The sequence below is a fragment of the Oxyura jamaicensis genome, chromosome 17 (genome assembly GCF_011077185.1).
Source record: "Oxyura jamaicensis isolate SHBP4307 breed ruddy duck chromosome 17, BPBGC_Ojam_1.0, whole genome shotgun sequence".
NCBI classification, from domain to species: domain Eukaryota; kingdom Metazoa; phylum Chordata; class Aves; order Anseriformes; family Anatidae; genus Oxyura; species Oxyura jamaicensis.
The window spans coordinates 235,844-259,335 of NC_048909.1; the positions used below are offsets into that span (position 1 = coordinate 235,844).

Genomic DNA, 23,492 nt, shown 5'->3' on the forward strand with positions numbered 1-23,492 from the left:
AGCTTCTCCAGCCCCCTGGAGAGCTGGAAGTGTGGGCCCAGCCCTTGCTAGACTTGGTGGCCTGTGCAAAGTCATGTGTGGGAGGAGAGCTATTGGGGCCAGTCACTCCAGACACAGTTATCTTGCTTGCAAAGCCTTTATTGATTATCAGGTGCTCTGATACATGGCTTGGACTTTCCCCACTTCATCCCCATCCCTGTCCCAAATCTTCTCCAGAGAGCTTCCAAGGAGCGGGTCCTGGAGGGACAGTGCCCTCTGCTCCCCTCGCACAGGGCAATGGGGACAGAGGGCAAGGTCATCAGCACCACCAATAGCATTCCCACAGCTCCATTCCCAGGGTTTTGCCATGGCTGTGCCAGTTCCCCTCACCATGTGCTGCTCTTCGCAGGCATCAGGTGGTGCCAGCTGTCCTGGCACAGCCATGTCTTGAGTCCCTCACCTGGCTGGTGGCACAGTGTGCCTCTGAGGGAGGCTGCAGGGATACCCTCTCTGCTCTGGGCTCTCTGCCCTAGGCAGACTTTTTCCTCCCCAAACTGAGGCTCGGCTCCTGCTATTACCCTCAGCGTTGCCCAGCTCTGTTACAAGTGGTGCCCATGGCTGTACCTTTGCACCCATCCTTGTGCTTGAGGGATCATAGGGTAGGTCAAGAGTGTCCTGGCCAGGCAGGGAGGGTGACACAAGAAGCGAGAATGCATTTGCAGGTTTGGTGCAAGGCAGCTTGCTGATAGCACCTCAGGCAAGCAAGGGTGCCAGCTTGGGGAAATTTGGGTACCAGGGATGCAGCTCATGCTCTCTGCCCTCCCGAGTGCAATTCAGGCAGGACAGTGGTGATGGCAGTGGGACAGGGGCAGGCACTGGCCTGCTGCCTGGCCCCATCCCTGTGCCCACCTGGGTGTTTGCCCGGCTCACTACGGAGACCGGACCACGGAGCGATAGGCCTGAACTATCTCCTCACTGTTGGGGCAGGTGTATTTGAACTCCTTGGTTTCGCTGGCGTTGTTAAGGTAGCGCCACACACCCCGCAGGTCCTTGGGGATTCCAAAGTGGCGATAATGCTGGCAGACAATCTGCAGGCAGAAACAGCATGAGCTCTTGCCCAGCCCTATGTGCCTGTGATGTGCCAAGGAAGGTTTTGTGGCTGGTAGGTAGTGGCATTCACAGTCACGTGGCTGACATAGCATGAGGGGACATCTGTGGCAGTGCACAGGATGGAAAGGTGGCACCTGGTGGGGGATGCAGAGGGGAGTGAAGTCTTCGGGAAGGCACCAAGCTGTGCAGGGGTCATGGGGAGGGGAGTACCAGGCAGGCACCTGGGGGGCATGGTGAATGGGGGAGAGGAGGGAACACAGGGGTGGGCATAGGGGCAGAGAATTGTTGCAGGCTGGCAACCTGATGGGCTGGCACCCAGGAGGAGGTGAGGGCATGGGGCAGGCAGTACAGAGAAGTCAGGGCAAGGGGAAGGTCATGGCATGGAGATGCCTGTGCTCACCTGCACGATGTTGAGCTTGGGCAGCAGGTTGCAGTCAGCTAACGTGAGTTGGTCCCCGTCGAGGAAGCGGCGCTGGGAGGTCTGAAGGTGGGGCTCATGGGCCAGCTCATACTCCAGGGGGGCACTCAGGTACTCATCCAGTTTCAGCAGGGCCCTCAGCAGGCTTCGCTGCAGTGCTGCAGGGTGGGCAGTAGCACACTGGGTCAGGGCAGCACTCCGCTGCAGGCATGGGACCAGCAGCTTTGCCGAGCCCTCCCTGACACATAGCTTCCCGCCAGCCTGCCCTGGTGCCTGCACTGTTCTTGCCTGGCCCAGGTTGGTCCCTGCTCTGCCAAGGGTGCCCTGGCTAAGCCATGCTGAACCACGCTGGGAGGGACAGGCTGGGGGTACCATGCTGAGGGATGCATGCAGTGGCCCTGGGCAGGGAAGGGCTCGCCAGCCTCAGGGGACTGAGCACCTGATGGCCTGCCTGGGGTTCCCCAGTGTGGCACAGCACAAATGGACCCCCCACTTCCTCACCCTCATCCTGGGCAGGCACTGGGTTCTTGATGAAGGTGGAGAACTTGTGGAAGATGTCATTTCCAGCCAACCTTGATTCCTTGTACTGTGGGACCAGGCTGGGGAACCTGTGGGGATGTGAGCACAGCTAGGGAAGGAGGCAGAGGCTGGCAGGCCCAGGTGGTACCTGCCCCCTGCCCCTTTCTCAGCATCTCCCACCACTCTTTAGCCACTTCCCCTTTCTGGGGCAGTGCTGGACACTGACATGGGGGGGGGCCAGCCTGTCCTCCAGAAAGTCCTCGATGTTGACAGTGTCGGTCTTGGGGTCTCCGTTGTAGAGCAGAACGGGCAGCTGGGCACCTGGTGCAAAGTCTTTCAGCACGTCCAGTGCCCTGCAGGAGACAGAGATGGTTGCTGATGCCTGCATTGCCCAGAGCTTTGCAGGGCACTGTGTTGTGTGCGTGTCCAGGGCAAAATGATTACATGGTTCCCCCAGGGCTGCTCCTGCCCCAGTGTGTGCCCGTGGCAGCTCTACCTTGGAAAATGCCCACCACCCTCCCTCAGAGCAGTGGTGGGCAGCCAGGGGGATAAAACAGAATTTACCCTTCATGCCTCTTCCCAAGGTGGTGGGGACCTCCCTACACCCCTCAGACCAGTGTGTGGGTATCACGGGGTGCCGCTCACCTCTTCACATCCACAGTGGTGAGGGTAAAGGGCACCCCTTTGAGCAGCAGCACCATGAAGAGCCGCTGGCAGAAGGGGCAGTGGCCCATGCTCTCCCCGTCCTCGCTTGCCTGCGGGCAAAGATAGAGAGCTCAGCTGCCTCAGCCCCACACTCCGGCAGTGGGTGTGGGCTGGGGCCTTGGTTGACTGTGGGCCAGCAAGCAATACAGGCAGCCTCTAGGACCTGTTATGCTGGGCACAGCGCCAGTCCCTGGCCTCTGCCTGCTCATGGGGCCTCTGTGCCCCACCCCAGAGCAGCCTGCGTGGCACAGCAGGTGGTGGCCCGCAGTGCTGGGTGGCAGGGGTTTGGCACAGCCACCAGCATTGCACCTGGCTGTGGCAGGGGACAGCCCAGCAAGATGGGCTTTGTGGTGGCCGTAGGAGGTTGATGGCAATGCTGTTGGCCCTGTCACCCTCCAGGTGTGCCCCCAGGCAGGCCAAGTCCTGCTCTGTACAGCTGGACAAACTGCCCTAGCCAGGCAGTGGCTAGGAAGGGCCCAGGAGGTGCAGGTGCAGGCATCAAGGCACTGCAGTGGCTGGGCTGGTGTGCAGGGGTCCCCTCTTCACACACAGACACACACACAGACACAGACACGCACACACAGACACACAAACACAGACACACACACACAGACACAGACACGCACACACAGACACACACACACACAGACACACACAGACGCACACACACACACACACACACACACACACGAAGGGTGCCTGTAGTGGAGGGTGGGAGAGGGAATGTGATACCCCAGTCCAGTAGCCCTTGCTGAGCACCTATGCCTGTAGGACAGGCAGCAGCACAGCATGCTGGAGAAGATGCCAAGCTGCCCGCTACCTGCCTGGGAACCCGCAGATGGACAGTGGGGTGCGCAGGGGTAGCTGGACCACTCCAGCCCAGGGTACTGCCAGGGGTAGCAGCCAGAAGCGTCCTTGCCCAGTCCCTATCATCGCAACCTCCAAACAACCTCCACTCACCTTGACGAAGAGCTGGATTTGGGGTTTCTCAGCCATGCTGGGTGGTGGCTGCTGGTTGACTGGTGACTGTGCTGCAAGTGCCTGTGCTAGAGCTGCAGCCCCTCCCAGCCCACATTCCTCCCTGGGGTGCACCCGCTCCCACCCACGCCTGGCCCCATGGCATGGCTGGGGACGCCCTGCCATGGGGCCCTGGCTGCCACGGCTGCTGCTGGCCTGGGACCAACAAGGGCAGCTCACAGCATCACCAGCTGCAGCTGCTCCTGCTCAGCACCTGGGGCGGCTGCATCTCATGGGGCTTTGTGTCTGCCAGCACCCCCAGCCAGCCCCACCACCAGCCCTGGACAATGCCATGTACTGGGTATCGCCCTGCATTGTGTCCAGCTCCGTTTACCCACACCAGGCTCTTGCACCCCTCCTGGGGCACTATGAAGTCCCTCTTCTGCCATTCCCCAGCCAGATCCCTCCCCAGGCACCGCAGCCCTGGCAGCCCTGAGCTCCTGCCCACTTCCTTCCAGATACCACACAACCTTGCTGGCTTCAGTTGTTATTTTTTATTTAAAACAATCATTATTTTCACATTTCATCTTTTGCTAGCAATGTACAGGCTTCTCCAGAGCATCTCCACCCATCGGGGTGCCCCACACTTGGGGCTGTGCATGGCACAGGTGCTGGCATCTGAGGATGTGTGGAGGGAGGCAAGGTGGGAAGCAGGGCCAAACTCAATAAAGCAAATAATGTTAAGGCAGCAGTCACCTCCACCTCGGGCAATGCTGCGCCACTCCAGCCTCGCTGCCATGGGGCACCAGTCTGTGCAACCACCCTCAGGGTGCTCCAGGGTCAAGGGCAGCCTTGCACCTAGGATGGGGAGGCCACTACAGCCACCCAGGCTGCTAAGTGTGCCCTGGACACATTGTGCTAGGGGCACAAAAGCTTCTATATTGACCATCCAAGGACAGTAGTACAGTGGCACGGCACCAGGTGGGCACAGATCTGCTGATGGGAGCACTGGCGGGTTCTCCTTGTCTGAGGAGCCCCAAGAGGCACAGCAGCAGGACAAGTGTGGGGTGAGGATGAAGCCCTGCCTGGCCAGAGCTGGCCACTGCAGTAGTGTAGGGCACCATGCCCCCCCCCTTGGGTGCCCAGAGGGCGCTGATCTGTGCCACCTCCAAGGTGACACCTGAAAGCCTGCAGGTGACACTATCTCTCCATGGCAGCAGAGACTGAGAGCTAGCCTGGACTTTGCTTGTACCCCAGCACCCACCCAGCACAGTGTGGCGCACTGTCTGCACCATCTGCACCACCCAGGGACCAGCCAGTTTCCAGTATGCCATAAAAAATATATGGTCTGAAAAATCTGAAAATAGAGCTTATCTCCCCCCAATTTTTCCCCTATTGAAAATACTGTATATTGTATCACAATCTATAGGAGGTGGCATACAGGAGTGGTGAGCCCTGGGAGAGGCATGGGCACAGCAGAGGGCAAGGTGGCACCTGGGTCTACGGGGCCCAGGGCTGAGCCTACACCTGTGCCAGGGAGACTGGAAAGGCCAGCAAGACCTCCAGGATGGAGGCAGCCATGAATGGTCGCACTGTGCAGTATGGCAGCTCTGGATGGACACACCAGGGTGCTGCAGACGTCCCAGGGCATAGGGTGGGTGGTCAGGGTTAGCATCATGAGCCTGGAGGTCACCCCTGCTTTGGCACAGCTGTGGGATGCTGAAAAGCAGTGGGCTGGGGGTGTCACAGTGGGCTGGGCACTGCCCCCATGGGTGACGCGGTGGCAAGACCCTCTGCAGAAAGGAGGGGCACTGCCACCTGAGGGGTGCCTGCTGCCTGCCCCAGGTGACACGCAGGGCCACAGATGCTGGCCTCAATCCTTCCCTCCCCAACACTCCAGGTACCTCTGCCAGGCTGAACCAGTGCAGAGTCAGGCTGCCTTGTCCTCACACCTTGAGGCCACCTCCCCTTCCCCAGACTCAAAAGCCATACTGGGGTGCAGCAGTCCCCTCTCCCAGTGCCATCAGTGAACCAACAATAACAATCCAGTACAAGTAGCTCCCACACTGGGCCAGACTCTGAGCAATGAGTGCTAGGGCAAGGGAGAAAAGGATGGGTGACAGCAGAAAGGTGGCACAGTTGCAGCGATGCCCTGTGCCTAATGCTCACTGAGAGAAGCAGTGTGATGGCAGGCAGGAGGGCAGGGTGAGGGGCTCTGGGACATGGTTGGGGGCAGAGTGGAAAAACAGACGGTGCCAGCATGTGAAATACCCTGTGAAATACCTCTGTGCCCCACCATGTGCCTCTCTGCATGGGCACCAGTGCCCTGCCCCAGGAATGGCACTGAGTGCCCAGAGCAAGCAAGGAAAAGGCTTGGCAGAGCCAGGGCAAGCACTGGCACCTGGCAGAGGCAGCCCTGGACAAGGTTGCAAGCTGGCAGGGCCAAACCCCTCAGCTGGCAGAAGCACCAGCAGGGCTGAATCCCTGTCTCCAGCAGGCTTGAGGTTGCAAGTGATGTTCTGTCAGCAGCGCTGGCAACAGAAATCAAACAAGGGTGAAGCACTGGAGCTCCTGCCTTTGCAGTGCTGGGCCAACGAGTCCCGTGATGCCATGAGCAAGTGCCAAGCCCAGCAGGTGATGGAAACAAAGAAAAAGCAGCAGTCCTTCCTCTGGCCATGCCAGGGCCAGGCCTGGGGTGGTGATGGGTATCCCCATGGCCAGGATTCCCTGGGGTGGGTGCAAAAGTGGGTGTCCAAAGGCACCACTCTCATAGGCCTCTTCCCTACCAGCATGGGACACACAGGGCTGGCAGCACTGTTGCAATGTAGTGTCCTTCTGTTCACAGTCTCCGTCCGTGGCACGCACCAGCTGGGCAAGCTGGCAAGGATGGCAACCCCTGCTGGTATCGTGAGGAGTTGCCCCAGAGCTGCAGGGGACAAAGGCCGGCTGGTGGCCATTGGTTCAGAGTCCATCCAGGCTGGTACCGCACCCACTGTGTCCTTTCAAGCAGCAGGGCTTGACCCCCTGGGCATGTGGGGGCAATCCCCCGCATCCCCATGCCGACTGTGTCCACTCAACAGGGACGAAGGGAGAGGAGAGGCAAAAAGTATTTGGTGGCTTCACAGCCAGGGGATGTGGCTCCCCCCCCTCAGTGTCTCAGCACAGCGTGTCCGTGTTGAATGAGAGCTGAGCCTGCGGACACAAGGACAGCAGGGCTCAGGGGCCGGGGCCAGGCAAGGGACTGCCAGCTCTGCCCAGCACACCGAGCTCTGAGGCACTGTGGGGGCCAGGACCTGTTGTGGACATTGGGAAGCCCCCACAGCCTTCCTTCCCACACAGCAACCTCCTGCCTGGCCCCTGCCCCAAAGGGTCCCACTTCCCCAGGATGAGGCTGCAGCACCTAGTGCAATGCCAGGGCTTGGCCCCAATGCTCCATGATAGACATAGCTGGGACCCCGGTCACTGAGATCCTGGGACCGCCTCTCACCCTCTCCTCCTCGAAGCTGATGAGGCCTTCATCATCAGTTTCCAGGTCCTCCTGCTCCTCCACCACCAGGGCCTGCAGCTCTGTGGGGGTGGCCCGTGGGCGCAGCAGGCTCAGCACACGCTCCAAGGGTGACTGCATTGCACAGCTAGGGCTTGTCTCCTGCTGTTCCAGGTTGTCGCTTTGCTTCTTGGCAAAATTCACAAACACCTGGCAGGAAAAGGGTGAGAGGCTGCAAGAGACATGGCACAGAACCCTGCCCCAGGCTGCCCCTAGCCTGACATTTCTGCCACCGGAGATGAGCCATGAGTACATCCCTGCCTCTGCATGCCCCCATGTTCCTGGCCTAGCACTTGCTGCTCTTGTCCTGAAAGAGGCTTTTGCAGGCACTTGGGCACAGTCACCCTCCCTGGGCACAGTCACCCTCCCTGGGCATGAGCACCCAGCTGCTCACTCCATCCCAGGCCTCACATTGTCCAGCGTAGTCTGGCTGACAGAGTAGTCTTCAATGCCCAGCACATCCACCACCTGCTCCATCTTGCTGAAGACCTGTGCCAGTGAGATCTGGTCTGACTTGAGCTGGTACTGGGCTTTAGTGTGGTGCCGCTCCTGCAAAGGGCACTGAGGTCACACCCCAAACCCCATTCCATCACCCCACAGGGGGATCCCATGGAAGGGACAGCCCCTTGAGGGACAAAGGCTGCTTTCCACCATGACACATGGGCTGGCAGGGATTGCACTGCCACCACTGGGATCTCACCTTGAGGATGGCCTCAGGAAAGTTGCGGTTGAAGAACCTCACCACCTCCTTGACGTTGAGGCTGGACTTTGTGCGCACTGTGATCATGTAGCCATCTCCAAACCTGAACAGGCATGAGGGACCCCGTGAGACCCTACCTCCCCACCTGCACCTCTGTGGGGAAGGACTGATCCCATGGAAACCTGCCTGCTGGGGATGATACTCGCCAGGCTGCCAGTGCACCCACCACAACAGTCAGGTGCCAGCCCAGGCTGCCCTGATCCACATGCCCACCCTCTAAAGCAGCAACCACACAAAGGGTTGAAATTTTGATGCAGATGCCATGAAGAAACCAGCCATACTCCCTGCCATGCGGGAACCAGCACCTCCTGGCATGTGGCACACACAGGATGCTGGACCCCTCACTAGGTTCTTACCTGTTTTTCAGGTGCTGGATGCTGCCGAGACATTTGAGCCGCCCATTCACCATGATGGCCAGGCGGGTACAGAGCGCCTCACATTCTTCCATGCTGGGGAGACAGGACAGGCTTGAGCTGGGTGGCTAGAGGCCATACAGCATGGGCAGAGGGTGCAATGTCTATCTGCAAGGGGCTGCAGGCTGGGCATAAGTGGAGCCAAATTCCTCAGGCCTTCACCCCATTGCACCAACACCAGTGATGGGGGACAGCAAGAAGGTGTCCTGGGCTCTCTCCCTTTGTCCTTTGCCATACACTGTCCCCTGGAGTCCAAAGAGCCCCACTTCCACCCACCACCTGCCCACACAGTGCATGAGGTGCCTGGAGGTGTCATGGATGTAGCCCAAAGCCCCTCAGACCTGTGGGACGTGAGCACCACGGAGCGGCCAGTTTTGATGACATCCAGGATTAGGTTCCATAGGAAGCGCCGTGCCTTGGGATCCATCCCCGTCGTTGGCTCATCCTGTGGGACAGATGGCATGCTCAGACAAGGCAGTTCCTGGGGGGACCCCGTCACTCCCTGCCTTCCCATCGCATGGACACTGCTCTGCTTCCCTGCCCCTTGGAACTCTTGTGGTGGAGCCAGTGGCAGATAGCTTTCACCCAGGGCCCTGTTTCACCCAGGACGGCTGCACACTAGCCTGGGTCCAGCCCCAGGGATATGGGACTGAGAGGGAGAACAGGTTAGTGATGGGGGTGGGTCAAGGACCCCACATCACAAGGTGCTGGGGTGGCCCGGGGCGCACCAGGAAGATGAATGCTGGGTATCCAATCAATGCGATGGCTGTGGACAGCTTCCTCTTGTTGCCTCCACTGTAGGTGCTGGCAGGCTTGTCAGCATATTTGGTCAGCTCGAGCTTCTTCAGTGCCCACTTGACTACCTGCAAGGTGCAGAGGGCTGTGGTCACCCTGCCAGGGCTCCAAATGCCCCTGGTCATGGAACATGCAGAGCTGGCAGCATGCAATTTGCAAGCAGCCAGGCCCCACAGCATGGACCAGCTGCCAAGCGATGTGCTGGGCAGAGGAACCCCATGACAGCCCCTTGCACAGCCCTGTGTGTCGGTGGGCCTGCAAGCACCTGTGCCCAACCCTGGCCCAGTGATGGGCACACTGCTGGAGCAGCACTGCCCTTGGGCCGCAACAGACAGAGTCATGAGGGCAGCAGTACCTGCTCAGATCCCCACCAGTGGCTGGTGAAATTCTGTTCCCAGAGCAGCCCATGGCACAGCACTAGCCCTCACATGCCCTACCAAAGCCCTACCCGCTCCTCGTCCTTCCACGGGATGCCACGCAGGCGGGTGTAGAGCTCCAGGTGCTCCTGGGCTGTCAGCTCGTCAAAGAGCGCATCGAACTGGGGGCAGTAGCCCAAGCTCTGCTGGACCTGCAGGAGCTCCTTCAGGATGCTGCAGCAAGGACAGAGGGGTGACAGGGAGAAGGAATTACTGTCTGCCGACACACAATTTTCCCTTCTGAGAATATCCACTGCTCATCCTCCTTTCACACGCCTTTATATTGCAGCATCTTATACCAAGTAAACCGCAACCGGCAGCCCTGGCTAAGAGCCAGGGTCACTTGCCACACCACAGACAAGGGTCAGCCCAGCAGGACATAGGGCTGCAGAGTCCCACTCAGGCTTCTTTCTCCTGGGAGACCCCAAAGCAGACCCCATCCCATCTAGTCGGGCTGTGTTATCGTACCTGTGCCCATTAACGAAGGCCTCTCCTCCTGTGGTGCTCTCATCCCCTGTCAGCATCTTGAAGGTAGTTGTCTTTCCTGCACCATTGACACCCAGCAGCCCAAAGCACTCCCCAGGCCGCACGCCCACACACAGCCGATCCACGGCCAGGATGCGCCCAATCTTGCGGGACTTGTACACCTGACAGAGCAGGGCAGGGGTGCTCAGCACGCTGCCCAGGCACCCTGACCCAGCCAACATCCCTCGGGTACCCCAGAGCATCTCCCATGCCTGCAAGGCCAGGGCAGGCTGGGGTTGCTGTACCTTGGTGAGATTTTCAATCTTCAGCATGTCATTGTCAGCATCCCCGCGCAGGACACGGTGCCGCTCATTGGCTACATCAATGTCGTCTTCAATGGGCTTGGTGGAGACAGGGAGCCGCCTGCAGGAGGGTGCAAGGGGCAGGGTGGAGATGGGTGTGAGCAGAGGCCAAGCAAGCTGCCATCCTGTGCCCCCACAGGAGGCAGAGGCCAGGAGCAGACGGCCTCCCCAGCTCTGTGCCTGCTGGAAAGGCAGCCCTGAGCTAAGGGGTCCCAAAGAAAAACTTTGCCCCATTTAGATCTGGGAAGGCTCTGCCCTGGTTTGCTGTGCTCTGCTAGAAACACCCAGAGGCAGCTCTCAGCTGGGCATTGCCTGCTTGGCCCCACACTCCCAGCCACACTCACTGGGGCTTCCGGAAGAAGTTGTATTGGCACATGATGGTGATGAAGAAGCCGACGAAGCCTTCGATTGTCATGGCAACAAGCCCACGCGTCACAATGTCCCATTCAAAAGGCGATTTCATTTTATCAAACTGCCCTGAGTGGGATGAAGAGAACAGAGCAGCTGTGGGGACACCGTCCCAGGAGGACATCCAGCCCATGTGGCCACCTGCATGGCTGTACCCATGGCCCCAGTGCAACAGTGCCTCTCCAGGGGATGGGAACACCAATCCAACCACCAAGGAGGCAGCCTTGCCTCACAAAATCTAAAAATGACCTCTGGAAACAGCAGCAAATTTTTACAGTGGGAACTACTGCAGCAACCAGGTTCCCACAATTTTCTACTCTGTGGCCTTGAAATGACCTCATAGCCCCCTTGACAGCATGTGGCAGCCCTGCCCATGGAGGCCAGCCCTGGATGCAACCACATGGCAACATTACTGGACGCACAAACACTCCCACCCTGTGTGTTCACTCCCTACCATGGCACCCTGGTGAAAACAATAATGGTTTTCCCAGTCCAGAAGGCTGATTTTAACCCCACCCACACAAGGAAGAAACACTCAAAATGGAGATAACACAGGCTATGTTCTTGGTCAGAGGCTCAGCAGCAAAACAGCCAGGTAGCAGCAGCCTTTATCTCACCACCACCTTTGGTGGCTGTACAACTTAAGCTGGCCTATTACAAGATGACACTGTCTAGCTCCAGTGTCCCCTTCCCTGCCTTCTGTGCCTGCTGCCACAGCTGCCTGGGCTTGTTGGTGTTGCTGGCACCAGGGCTGGTTACAACAAGGCTTTCCATTCACAATGTATTTGTTGTTGAAATCATCTTGCAACTTTTCAACCTCAGTGGGTAGGATTGACCCAACTAAGAATGCATACTGGATAGATATGTCAGATTCTGCTCCTAAACACCCCCCGTGATGCCAGGAGCACCCAAGTTAGATACAGAAGCTGCTGAAAAGTAGAGAGAAGCAAGAATATTTTGAGTCCAAGTTGAAGCTGCAATTGGCAAAAGGGTCATTTTGGATGGGCAATGCAGCCCTGCAAGGAAGAAACCACATCTAGAACAAAAAAGCCCTTGCAGTTCCCATCCCTCGTATCACTGCACATCCACACCGTGGCCCCACCATGGGCAGCGTGTGATGGCAACAGAAATGCACAATTATGCCAGGGCTCACTACGTCCACTTTCTGTGGGGCTGATATTTGAGATGGCCCAAGGAACCATGCTCCGCATCACAGGTACCACAACATGCCTGACCCTCAACTGTGTCTCTTCCTGGGTCCCTCTAGCTCACATCCCCTGGATTTTTACTCCAGGTTGATCTGGGCCCTGGTTGAGCCCCACAGGGTGGTTGGAGGGGATATGCTGGCACAGTGATCCACCCCTGGCCCAACCTGCCCTGGAGTAAGGGAGGGAGGGAGGAAGAGGCCATACCAATCTTGGCGTAGTACTCATTTATGTATTCATTGTAAGCCATCTCCATCAAGCCATGGCCCAGGTTGTAGTTAGGGAATACAAGGAAGCAGCTCTTCAGGTAGCTGTTCACCACCTTCAAATCCTGTGGAGATGGACAAAGAGAACATGACTATTGGAAACACCTGTGAGGACTGTGAGTACACAGTAGGACCAGGATCACCACCAATATGCAGCACAGCCAGACCTCATAGCTGACCCTGCTGTGAGCAGGAGTTTGTAGAAGAGACCTCAGCCTGAGCTGTCTCAGGACCCAATCGCTGTCACCACCCTGGCAGCAAGCAGGCACCACCACCTGCCACAGGGAGCCACAGGTTTTGTCACAGTGTGATGGCTCCTTGCACTAGATGCCAGAGGCATCTCCCCTCTCAAGCTGAGGGAGGCATCTTCTCCCTTTCTGGTGGCCCCAGCCAGATATGTGAACCCTGTACCTTGTCATGCTCAAAGAGCTGCAGCAGAAACGTGGCGACAGTGGCAGTGATGCCAATGAAGAGGTTGATGACGATGAGGAAGACGTAGGCAGAGCTGGGCACCTCAAACCAGAAGGAGGCAGGGTACATGATGGGGGTGATGGACCAGCTGGGGAGGCAAGCAACAGGAGTGCATATGAGCATGTTAGGACTGTAGCACCCACTGGAGAGCCCTGGGTTTGCCCATCTCCCAGCCCCATCCTTCCTGGGGTCCCCCCACCCCAGGGTTCACGGCCCACTAGCTACAGGAGCCACAGAACAGAAAGACAGGGGAACAGAAAGATCTGGGCTAGATCCTGCCTGCTTAGCCACGGTGCAGATGGGGCATCAGAAGGACCCACTGGTGCATCCTGACTTCACCCCCTCCCTTGCTCACCCCATCTGACCAACGTACCCATACAGCAGAAAGAGTGAGAGGACGGCTGGGAAGTTGGTGGGAGAGGTGTATGCCGGGAGGTCAAACACGAAAAGGATAATGATACAGCACGTGGCCGGTACCAGGTAGTTCAACTGCAGAAGACAGAAACTTCTCTAACTGCCTGCCCACTCAGCCCTGGGGGCTTAGTTGGTGAGGCCACATGCACTGCTCACCATATCCCACACGTAGTTGGCCAACCAGTAGATGACAGGGTCACAGCCACTCACAAACTGCAGGTGTTTGGCCTTAGTGGCCTTTTCAGCCACCAAGAACACCACAAAGCTGGCAGGCACAAAGGACATCGCCACAATGATGAAGATGGCAATCACCACGTCTGTGCCTTGCAGACTGCAAGGAAAATGAGAGCAGAGACATCATCACCCTCAGCTCCCCAACCTGGTGTGGGACAATCACACAGGACAGGGCATGGCACAAGGACCTCCCATGTCACAGCCTCCCAGTCCCTTCCCATGCAAACCACAGTGGGAAGCTCCCTCCCCTGCTACGTGATGGCCACCCTCACTCAAAATAGCTCCCCGAACATACAGGTAATCCAAGGACAGGCTGGCGCTTGTCTTGTTCATGGGATGGTTGGTGACTGTGATGCCTGCAGCAAAAATAAACATATGAGTGTTTCTATCCTGGCTCAGGATATAAGATGTTACCCCAGCCCCAGCCTGCCTGGTCCTGGTTCTCAGCAGGAGGAGTTTCCCTCCCTGTAGTCCAGAAGCAACAGAGTGCTTTGGGGCCGAGACCTCCCTCTCATCAGCTGGCAGACAGCATCCTTCAGACAAGCCTGGCTTCAGACAAGCACATCAAGAAGTGCTGCCCCAGCCAGACAGTCTAGCTTAGATCTCAAGCCACACATAAAGGTGTGTGAACCCCCTGCCCCGACTGTGCATTAGCCTGCTTGTTCCAAGAGAGAACATGGCACTTTAGAGCCTTGTTAGTCTAAGAGAGAACGTGCACTTTAGAGCCTTGTTGGACCATGCCCTAAAGCTGTTCCTGATGTGCTTTTGTCCTTAAAACTCCTCCAGGCCCTCACCATAGGCAGCAGGGTTGCCTTTGCTCTTGGGCAGGTTCGCTCGTAGGATGGCATTGTTGAGAGCATTGAGGTAGGTGGGCATGCTGTGGTAGCCCTTGTTGTTGTAGAAGACCTGGAGGAGCAGAGAAGAGTGGTGGAAGGTAGCAGGAGAGCTGAGCTCACACCAGATGTGTGGGTTGGGATGGGATTGGATGGGTTTTTGATGGGATTTTGATGGGATTGGATGGTTTTTGATGTAGAGCTTAGGGATATGGTTTAGTGGGGACTGTTAGTGTTAGGTTAGAGGTTGGACTCGATGATCTTGAGGTCTCTTCCAACCTAGAAATTCTGTGATTCTGTGGGTTGGGATGGGATGGGGTGGGGTGGGGTGGGGTGGGGTGGGGTGGGGTGGCACGGGGTAGGGTGGCATGGGGTGGGGTGGCAACAGGGTGCCCCCCTGCTCATGGCTGTGAGGACAGCGGGCCATTGCTGACTACATTGGGTCTGACCCATTGTGGTGGGAGCTCTGCAAAGTGCTCCATGTGGTTAAGAGCCCCACCAGATCCCTTGCTGGAGAGCACTGCTGGAGAGCAGTGGATGAGGGGCCCAGCTGTACAGGCAGCACTGCTTTCTCCCTTCTCTACCTCGCCCATGCCAGGGCTGCTGCTGCCCACCCATCTCCTGGCTACCTTAGGGCTCAGCTTGATCCTACCTGGGCTGTTCTCCGGACGGCGATCTTGCGCACCATGGCAGGGGCCCTGGCCCCAAAGGAGGCTGGGATGGATTTCTGGACATTGCCAAAGGTGAGTGCCCCGTACCTGTGGGACAAAGCACCCCCAAGAAGCTGTGACTGCTGTCCCCTGTGTTCAATAACAGGGCCACATTCCTGGCTCCCGTCAGCACCCCTGGGGCCTCCCAGAGGCCCCAGCCCCAAGTCCTGCACTATGGCAGAGGGCAGAGCCCTCCCAGCTTCCCTCTTGCCTGTGCAGACGGAAGCGGTCCGATGTGTAGAGCAGGTACTCAGAGACGTTGCGCCCCGTGATGTCTGCCAGGATGTCCCCCGTTACCACCTTCATCTGTGGGGGGTGGCCTCCCACACCACTGGGGCAGGAGAAACCAGTCCCCTGCATGGAGCATGTGCACTTGATAGGCTCATGGATGATCTGGGGCAGGGCAGGAGCCGAGGTGACTGTCTCTGTGGGGTAGAGGAGGCAGAGTCAGGCCCCAGCCAGCCCTGGCTGTGGTGGCTGCGTGGGGCAAAATGGAGACAGCAGTGGATGAGAGGAGCACATGGATCAACCTCCCTCACACTCAGCCAAGAGGTTCTGGGCAGGCAAGGAGGAGCCGCCCTGCTGCCCTTTGTGTTAGCTCCTGTTGACCAGAGCCCAGTCTTTAAGTGGCCCTTTGTGTCCCAGTGATATAAAGGGGCCAATAGATGGACCTGGGAAAAAATGTGGGAGCAGATAGGGAACAGAAATGGTGCAGAAACAGGGCATGAAGTATGTCTGGAGAAAGCAATGCAGTCATTCTGTTGGCTGGGGACAAAGTACCCAACCCAGGTACCAAGACTCCCAATGGCATCATCAGCCCAGTAAGCTGCACAAGGACTGCTGAGGCTGAATGGGGAACAATGCTACAATGCTAGCATCAGCCCTGATTCAGAAGTGCAGCCAAGCAATGCCCTGCTATCGTCAAACCAAACCACACCTGATGGGCACTTTGAGGTGCCACTATAGCTGCTCCTGCAAGGAAGACACATTGCCCTGTCTAGAGATGAAACCCCAGCCCAGACAGACCAATGCACCAGTTGCAGATGACACCTTTGATAGCAGAAGAGAAGGTTGTGGAGTTCCAAGCATGCAGCAAGTCCTCATCCACTGAGATGGGGTAGTCAGAAGGAGCTGGGGATGGAGGTGGTGGCACGAAGTTGGAGAGCGGCAGGCCCTGCGTGAAGGAGTCGATGCACATAGCATCAAAGTACTTGGCCGCCAGCATCTTGGACTCATTGCTATTGAGGTTCAGGGTCTGCATGGGCTGGTCCAGTGTGTTGTTGAAGGCTGTCTTGAGCACGCAGGTGGCCCCAATGCCAGAGGGCAGGTGGAAGGTGTTCACTAGCTGCTGGGGGCTGGCGTCAGGAGACAGCCTCAAGCTGCAGGGAGAGCAACAGGTAAAAGGAACAAGAGGCATGGGACATGGGACATCCCACCTTGGCCATCTTCTGGGCAAGTCCCTGCAGCCTCAGTATATGTAGTGGCTGAATGGGCACAGGCACCATGGCCATACAGCCTTGGGTACCCACTCAGCCCAGGCCTGGCATGAGCCAAGCTGATGATCACAGCCAGTGTCAGGACTGGCATCTCTCCCAGAGACACCCCAGGGGAGAACGGAGGCCACTTTCTGCATGGGGCATTGTACTGGCCAGGCTCTGCTCCAAGCCCAAGCCAGCCCCAGTGCTAGGCCGACTGTGAACTACCCTCCCCAGTCCTATCACCCCATTGTGGTTCTGGGTATGGGAGTGAGATTGGGGTGCAGGATGATGCTCTTGAGCAAGCGGCAGCTCTCACCGGTACTCACGCCGCTCCTCGTTGGCATAAGGAATGAAATTGCCCTTGGGCTGGGTATAATTGTGGTACTGTGATGGCGAGAGGATGAGGGGTGGCAGGTCACCTGTGGAGACAAAAACAGGAACCTGTTTGTGGTCTCAGTACCCCTGCCCATGTGGCCCCATGCTCACAGGCAAGCTGAGCACCCACAAGCCTTGTCCTTGTATCACTTGAGTCCCACCCCCAGCATCACCCCAGCCCCATGGGGGAAGGCAGAAAGGGCTGAGTCCCCAGCATTTGTGTCAGCAAGACCTGGCTGGTGAGGGCATCAGGGTGGGAAATGTGCCCTCACTCCAAGCTGCTGCCAATGCAGAGAGAGGATACCTGACCTGGAGCAGGGGCACAAGTCTGGGCCCTGGAGAGGGGACAGGGCAAGACGCCCTTGTCCTCCTCACCCCACTGGGACAAGGGCTTGCAGGTACCTATTTCAGGCACTGAGAGTGCCACAGTCATGGCCACGCAGACAAAGAAGGCAGGCAGGAGGATCTGAGAGAAGAGGGCCTTGGTGTTGCGCTTGGCACAGTGGAAGCGTTTTACGATCAGCCCGTGGAACTGGCGCAGCTTCAGCCACGAGCCCTCCAGCTTGAAAGTCCCCTGCCCAGCCAGGTCATGGTCCTCTGCCTCCACATCGGCCTCTTGGTCTGCAGAGAGGAGGTGGCAGGGAGGAGGATGTGAGCCACCTGCACAGCCGCTCCTGCAGGGCCCCAGTGACCCCACACCTGCCTTAGGCTGTGGCCACCCAGATGCTGAGCTAGCCAAAGCCACTCCGAGGGGCCACTGAGCTGTGGTGTTACCATGGCATGAAGCAAGGCGGCTGGCTGGCAGGTTTCTCTTGGCCCAAAATGGGAAATGGTTACAATAGTTAAAAACAAAACAAAACAAAACAAAACAAAACAAAAAAAACAGTGCTTTTTTGCAGACCCCCCCCCCCCCCATCTTCCCATCAGTTCTAGCCAGCCCAGAGGCTCCTGGATGGCAAGGGTTTAGCGCAGTCAGGAAAAGGGGGGACAGGTTGTGGGTGTGGGGACCCAGCAAGGCAGTGAGTTTGGAGCTAGGACCTGGAAAGTCTGGTCGCAGTGCAACACCGCTGCTGCTCTGCATCCCAGTGACCCAAATTCAGCAATACTCAGAGCAATACACAGACCTGGCAGAGGAGGAAGACTGTCACAGCAATAAATTAATCATGACAAGAACTGGTGGGATAACCCAGAAAAGGATTTGTGAATTAAACAGTAGCCTTTGGGCTCCTGCCTGCATGCTCTGTGCTTGTGCAATTTGAGCATCTAGGCAGGGACAGTCCTGAAACCATGCCAGGGTCTGGAGAGTGAGCCACTCTCTGGAAGACGACTCCATGCTGGACAGCTGGGCTGGCCAGCCAAGAGGAGAAAACCCAGAAGCTCAGCCACCATATCAGTGCACCCCATGCCACAGTGTGTTGCCAGTCTATGCAACTGCTAGTGTGAGAAGTGTGTTAGTGGTAGGATTAGTTGCAGGATTCAAGAGAGACAAAGGGAAGGGCCAACACTGGCTATGCCTCCACCTGTCAGTGAGCCCACCAGCTCTGTGCCTCAGCACAGAACCCCTCATGCACATGACACCAGTTCAGGGGGTGCCAACCTTGGCTAGAAGCACCAGTTTCCAGCCATCCCACCCCAATCCTCTTCCCAGGCTGCAGGGCCTGTGCCTCCCTTTCTCTCTCTTTTACAGGCTCCCTGGACACATCGTCTGTTGGAACACAGGCTCACCCCCACTGGGGGCTCAGCTGAGCCAGCATGACCCCCAGTACACCACGGCATGGCCCCCTGGTGAGGGCCAACTCTGCCTTGGAGCAGCCATCCTCCCCGTCCCAGAGCACCTCTATCGTGGTGCACAAGCAACACACCGCCACGCGGCATTACGAACCTTGCAGACTGATGTTGTCAGGGTCCTGATGATTGTCAAACAATGGAGAGTAATCCCCAAAGAACTCAGAATAAGCCCCACCTTCGTCGCCCCGCACGGAGCCCACTGAGGAGGCAGAGCGCAAGGACGCCTGCGACTGCGCCAGCTTGGAGCATGTCACCAGGTTGCTGAGCTCTACCTCGGGCTTCTCAGGCACGTCTGCCTCAGCCAGGGGCTCCCCATTGGCCTCTGGCTTTGGGTCCAGTTCAGGGGCAGGTGGCTGGAGGGCATCCTTCTTGGACTCCTTCATGTCTGGAAGGAGAAGGGGCACTGCTGCTGTCTGTGCCAGCCTTTGCTGCGCCTTGCACAGCAGAGCACAGATGTACTTTGCAAACCCAGATCAGAGCAGCTGCTGGTTGCCCTTAAGCTGGGGCAGGCTCTGCCAGAGGCCCCCCCTCCTCTTTGCAGAGACTCCTGCTCCCATGCAAAAGCAGAAAGGAGACACAAAGCCCACGTAAAGGCACACAGTGCCTTTGCCTCACTCCCTGTGCCCCAGTGCCAACAGCACTGCCATGTGCCTCCTGCAGTCCATACCCACATCACTGTTCTCCAAGGACTGGTCCTCCTCAGACACCTTCAGGAAGACCTCCTCGAGTGTGGTGTCCATCAGCCCAAAACTGGTGAGGTCAAGTTCCTCCAGACTCTGCTCCAAGTGCTGTGGAAGGGAAAGCACTGCATGAAGAGGGCAGGAGGCTCCAGCAGTGCGACAGCCTCAGCCACTCGTCTGGTGAGTGCTGGTGCCAGGCAGGACAACAGCCCCATACCATCTGCTGTTGGCAGCTCTTTGGCAGGGCTAGAATGGGCCCAGTGCTGTGTCCTGCCCCTCTGGGACCAACTCCACATGGGCCCACATGCACATTTGTCCCCCCTTAAGCCTCATGAGGTGCCATGCCCATCTGAGCTTGTCCTGCTCCTTCATGGTGATCCCCATCCTTGCACTGCCAGAAAGGCAGGAAGCAGGGTTGTGGGTGGCTCAGGTACCTGGAAGAGCCTCTCAAAGCAGCCCTTCTTGACAGCCTCGCTGGGCAGGATGTAGGAGAGCTCAGTGTTGGTGTCCGAGATGAGGAGGCAGGAGGCCACGTATTTCTTGATGAACTGGGAGACGCGGGGCTCAGAGCAGGGGCTGACGGAGGAGTGGCCTAGAGGACTGTGGGGCTGGCCTGGCTCTGCAGCAGAGGGGCAGCACTGGTCATTTCTTCTGGCCTTCTACCAGCAAACACTGCCATCCACAGTACTCCCAGCACCTCAGGGGTTCCTTCTGCATCTATCACAGGGTGCTCGCAGCTTCTGGCTGCTCTGACCGTGCTTCCTGGCCTGGGTAGGTGCTCTGCCCTCAGCCCCACAGAGCACCACTGCCCACTCCAGACATCAGCAGGCAGCCTCTGGGCTGGACACCAGGATCAGCACCTGGAGGCAACACCTCCATGCAGGATCTAACTGGGGACCCAAAGACCCGAGCAATGCCACCTCTTGCATCACTACCCTGTCCCCCTATGCCCTGTGTGTGGCCTATGGGGACTTGGGGCAGGAGCATTTGGGTTTTGACCTCTTGCTCCTTTCCTGTGCACAGAAAGGGCTGGTCCCATCTACTCATCCTCTAAACCCAGGGCCCTGCTGGGCCCACAGACCTGTGCTGGTTCTGGTGTCTGACTGCTTCTTCACCACCGTCAACTTGTAGCCATCACCATAGGTGCTCTTGAGGAAGAGTGGGGAACCACAGCACTTGAGCTTGCCATGGGAGATGATGGCGATGCGGTCTCCCAGCAGGTCAGCCTCATCCATGTGATGAGTGGACAGCAAGATGGTCCTCCCTGCCCGGTGGCACAGAGCATAAGGAGGTCTGGGGCTACACCAAGGCTGCTGCAGCCCATGCTTGCCCTGCTTAGGTAGGGCACACTGCCTGGGGGCATGAGGAAGGAGAACACAGAGCTGGCCATGCCCCCAGCGTCTCACAGGGACCCCTGGGTCACATGTGGAGGGGTCCAACTGCCACAGGGAGACAGACATGGGGAGAGACCATGACACAGCTTGGGCAGGGAGACAGGAGAGGCCAATCTGGTCCCTCTCAGCAGGCACAGTGAGGGGTTTTCTCTGTGCTCCTAAGCCCAGGCTCTGTTTTCTACCCCACAGCAAGCTGTTCTCCCACTCCGGCAACCCAGGTGAGTGTTGTCCTGGCTCACCTGGCTTGTACTTGAGGATGAGGTCCCAGATGGCCCTGCGTGCATATGGATCGACTCCAGCCGTGGGTTCGTCCAGGATCACAGCCCGTGACCCACCTACAAAGGCAATGGCCACTGACAGCTTCCTCTTCATGCCTCCTGAGAGGGTCTGCACCAGGGAATGGCGTTTGTTGGAGAGCTCCAGGTCCTCAATCATCCTGGGGACAGGAAGAGAAGTACCAGGACTGCTGGGGCTGGCCTGTACCTGCAGCCAGCATCTGTGGGGAGCATCTCACTCCTCTTCCCCACATGGTGCCAGAGTCTCTTGGCAGTCAGGACAGCCCAGCTACAGCCATGCTACGAGAGGATCTTATGCCAGCTCAATATCCCAAGTTCCAAGAAGACCTGGTGGAGCTGATGTTGGGGGGATTCCTGTTCCCAGATCACCTACCAAGGCATGGCCAGTGGGAAGGGGACCTGCTTCCACAAAAAGCGCAGATGGGGGCAAAAGAAGTTGTGGGTGCCTACTTGTCCATCTCCTTGCGGATCTCCTCCTCTGCCATGCTCTTGAGCTGTGAGTAGAACCAGAGGTGCTCCTCCACTGTCAGCCTGTCAAAGAGCACATTGTGCTGGGGACACATGCCCAGGTTTTTTCGGATCTCATCCATCTCTGTCCGTATATCGTGGCCATAGATGGTAGCGGAGCCCGAGGTCGGAGGGAACAAGCCAGTCAGGATGGACCTGGATGGATAGTGAAAAGGACATGGTAAGGAACGTCACACGCAGTCCCCTGGCCCCAATCCCAAACACCACCTCCGAGTATCTGCTGGGCCCTGGGCAGACCAGTATCAGTGTAGGGTTGTGTGCTGGCTGTTGGTCCCCCTCTGTGTCACCCCTACATCCACACCACCTCCCTCTGGGGACAGCACCAGCAGTCATGGAGCCCTGGAAGTATGGCCATGCAGCACCTTCCCAGCCTACCACAGCTGGCCAGGACACAGCCCACGTCCACCCCAGCAGGAACTCACATGGTGGTGGTTTTGCCTGCACCATTGTGCCCCAGGAAGGACACCACCTGGTTCTCATAGAGGTTAAGGCTCAGCTTGTTCAGTGCCAGCTTCTTGTCTGTCTTGTAGACCTTGGTGAGCTTGTCAATGCAGACGACCAAGGGGAGGTGGGTTGGCTCCTCCTCGATTCCCCGTGTCTCCTCTGTCATGAGAACAGAGCAGTAAGGAGTCAGGGCTGGGCACTGAGTGAGTGGGGGTTCCCGGGATGAATCCCCCCCACTCTATCCTGGAGTGACCATGCTGGCTCCTGGCCCTTCCCCTCTGCATCTCAAACCTTTCCTGCCCTGAGCGATGGGAGCAGTCCCTGGGAAGGATCCTGCCCTGACATACAATCTGTCCTTCAGGACAAGGGTGCAGGGGATGTATGGAATCCATTGCCACAGAGCCAGGGCCAAGCCCTGAAGGCCTACCGCCAACCCTCTGAACCCACCAGCTCACCCAGCCTCCTGCTCTCCATGGCGCAGGCCTGATCCTCTTCCATGATGCTGAGGCGGGTGGTACGGGACCAGGGCCAGGTCCACTCCCAGGTCTCCACTCGTCCATTTCCCAGCCAGTAGGACTTCTGGAAGGGGAAGTACCAGGGCCGCGGCAGGCCAAACATGCCTGCAAGCACAACCCTACTTCAATCAGGGCCATCCCTGCAGCTCATCTGCACAGAAGCCGTCTGAGGGCTGGAGCAGAGCTGAGCACAAGCACAGGCACAGGCATGGGCAGGGAAGTTTCCCCAGCCCAGGAACACCACTGCAGGATGAGGCTGCCAGTGCCTGGGGAAATGCTGCCGGGCTGTGCAGGGAAACAAAACAAAACTGGGCCTGGCTCATGCTTCAGTTTTCCTAGAAAACCTAACAGAGTAGTTAAGACTCCTCAAACAGGCAGTAAGAGGGAGTAATGCTCCAACTACGGATGCCATGTTGGTCAGTAAACTGAGACACATGACTGAAGACCTAGGAAATTGCCAGGGACACGGAAGTCACCAGTGGGTATAGGCATGTGGGCAGGTGTCCCCAGGAGGGCACACACAGGAGACAGGCCTCCGCATGCTGTGCTGAATCCAATTGTATCAAAGCTGAACACAGCCAGGACGTAGCAGCATCCCCAGTGGGGAGGCTCCTACAGGATCATAAGTGCCCTAATGCTGCCCCTGCCCACCCTGCCTGCACGTACCCGGGTGCACAGCCTCAATGTACCACGTGAGCACCCCGTACACCACGGCATCTATGATCAGCATCATCATGGACAGCAGGAGGTTGAAGTCATCTCCTTCCACAGGCGACTGGCTGAAGGTGTGCCACTGGATGCCCACACCAGCTACCTCATACAGTGCAAAGTACTTGGAGCCCAGCCCAAAGGCCGTGGTTGACATGAGAGACTGCAGGGAGGAGGGGGAAAGGGGATGTCAGAAGGAACCACAGACCAGCTCTGAAGGAAGAGGTTGGGGCAAAATTCCCATCTGGCTCTGCCCCACCCAGGCCCGTGGACACACTCCCCACCCTGGGAGGCACCAAACC

At 57.8% G+C, this 23,492-nt stretch overlaps 2 protein-coding genes across 9 annotated transcripts in view; both read right to left on the minus strand.

Moving 5' to 3' along the window:
- Positions 1 to 122: 122 nt before the first annotated feature.
- On the minus strand, positions 123 to 3,743 carry CLIC3 (chloride intracellular channel 3). Its single transcript, XM_035341290.1, has 6 exons — positions 3,692 to 3,743; positions 2,672 to 2,781; positions 2,253 to 2,379; positions 2,009 to 2,135; positions 1,490 to 1,665; positions 123 to 1,067 (listed from the first exon to the last, which is right to left on the minus strand). Exons 1-6 carry the CDS (start codon positions 3,725 to 3,727, stop codon positions 909 to 911), a joined length of 735 nt encoding a protein of 244 aa, XP_035197181.1. The 5' UTR covers positions 3,728 to 3,743; the 3' UTR covers positions 123 to 908.
- Positions 3,744 to 4,223: 480 nt separating this feature from the next.
- Positions 4,224 to 23,492, minus strand: part of ABCA2 (ATP binding cassette subfamily A member 2) — a 43,310-nt gene continuing 24,041 nt past the window's right edge. For 6 of the 8 annotated variants that reach the window (XM_035341273.1, XM_035341275.1, XM_035341276.1 and 3 more), the window contains 31 exons: positions 23,149 to 23,353; positions 22,423 to 22,587; positions 21,946 to 22,126; positions 21,446 to 21,658; positions 20,939 to 21,135; positions 20,387 to 20,569; positions 19,740 to 19,924; positions 19,293 to 19,413; positions 18,720 to 19,010; positions 17,240 to 17,458; positions 16,779 to 16,881; positions 16,035 to 16,363; positions 15,196 to 15,409; positions 14,927 to 15,032; positions 14,236 to 14,347; positions 13,737 to 13,797; positions 13,364 to 13,538; positions 13,167 to 13,282; positions 12,734 to 12,881; positions 12,264 to 12,387; positions 10,788 to 10,920; positions 10,387 to 10,504; positions 10,085 to 10,263; positions 9,649 to 9,790; positions 9,134 to 9,268; positions 8,747 to 8,850; positions 8,349 to 8,441; positions 7,933 to 8,035; positions 7,644 to 7,781; positions 7,176 to 7,382; positions 4,224 to 6,880 (listed from right to left, as the gene is read on the minus strand). In XM_035341273.1, the coding sequence (XP_035197164.1) occupies positions 6,845 to 6,880; positions 7,176 to 7,382; positions 7,644 to 7,781; positions 7,933 to 8,035; positions 8,349 to 8,441; positions 8,747 to 8,850; positions 9,134 to 9,268; positions 9,649 to 9,790; positions 10,085 to 10,263; positions 10,387 to 10,504; positions 10,788 to 10,920; positions 12,264 to 12,387; positions 12,734 to 12,881; positions 13,167 to 13,282; positions 13,364 to 13,538; positions 13,737 to 13,797; positions 14,236 to 14,347; positions 14,927 to 15,032; positions 15,196 to 15,409; positions 16,035 to 16,363; positions 16,779 to 16,881; positions 17,240 to 17,458; positions 18,720 to 19,010; positions 19,293 to 19,413; positions 19,740 to 19,924; positions 20,387 to 20,569; positions 20,939 to 21,135; positions 21,446 to 21,658; positions 21,946 to 22,126; positions 22,423 to 22,587; positions 23,149 to 23,353 (4,836 nt within the window). In that variant the 3' untranslated portion in view covers positions 4,224 to 6,844. The remainder of the gene's footprint in view (positions 6,881 to 7,175; positions 7,383 to 7,643; positions 7,782 to 7,932; positions 8,036 to 8,348; positions 8,442 to 8,746; positions 8,851 to 9,133; positions 9,269 to 9,648; positions 9,791 to 10,084; positions 10,264 to 10,386; positions 10,505 to 10,787; positions 10,921 to 12,263; positions 12,388 to 12,733; positions 12,882 to 13,166; positions 13,283 to 13,363; positions 13,539 to 13,736; positions 13,798 to 14,235; positions 14,348 to 14,926; positions 15,033 to 15,195; positions 15,410 to 16,034; positions 16,364 to 16,778; positions 16,882 to 17,239; positions 17,459 to 18,719; positions 19,011 to 19,292; positions 19,414 to 19,739; positions 19,925 to 20,386; positions 20,570 to 20,938; positions 21,136 to 21,445; positions 21,659 to 21,945; positions 22,127 to 22,422; positions 22,588 to 23,148; positions 23,354 to 23,492) is intronic. The other 2 variants (XM_035341277.1, XM_035341278.1) reach the window with 2 other exon arrangements.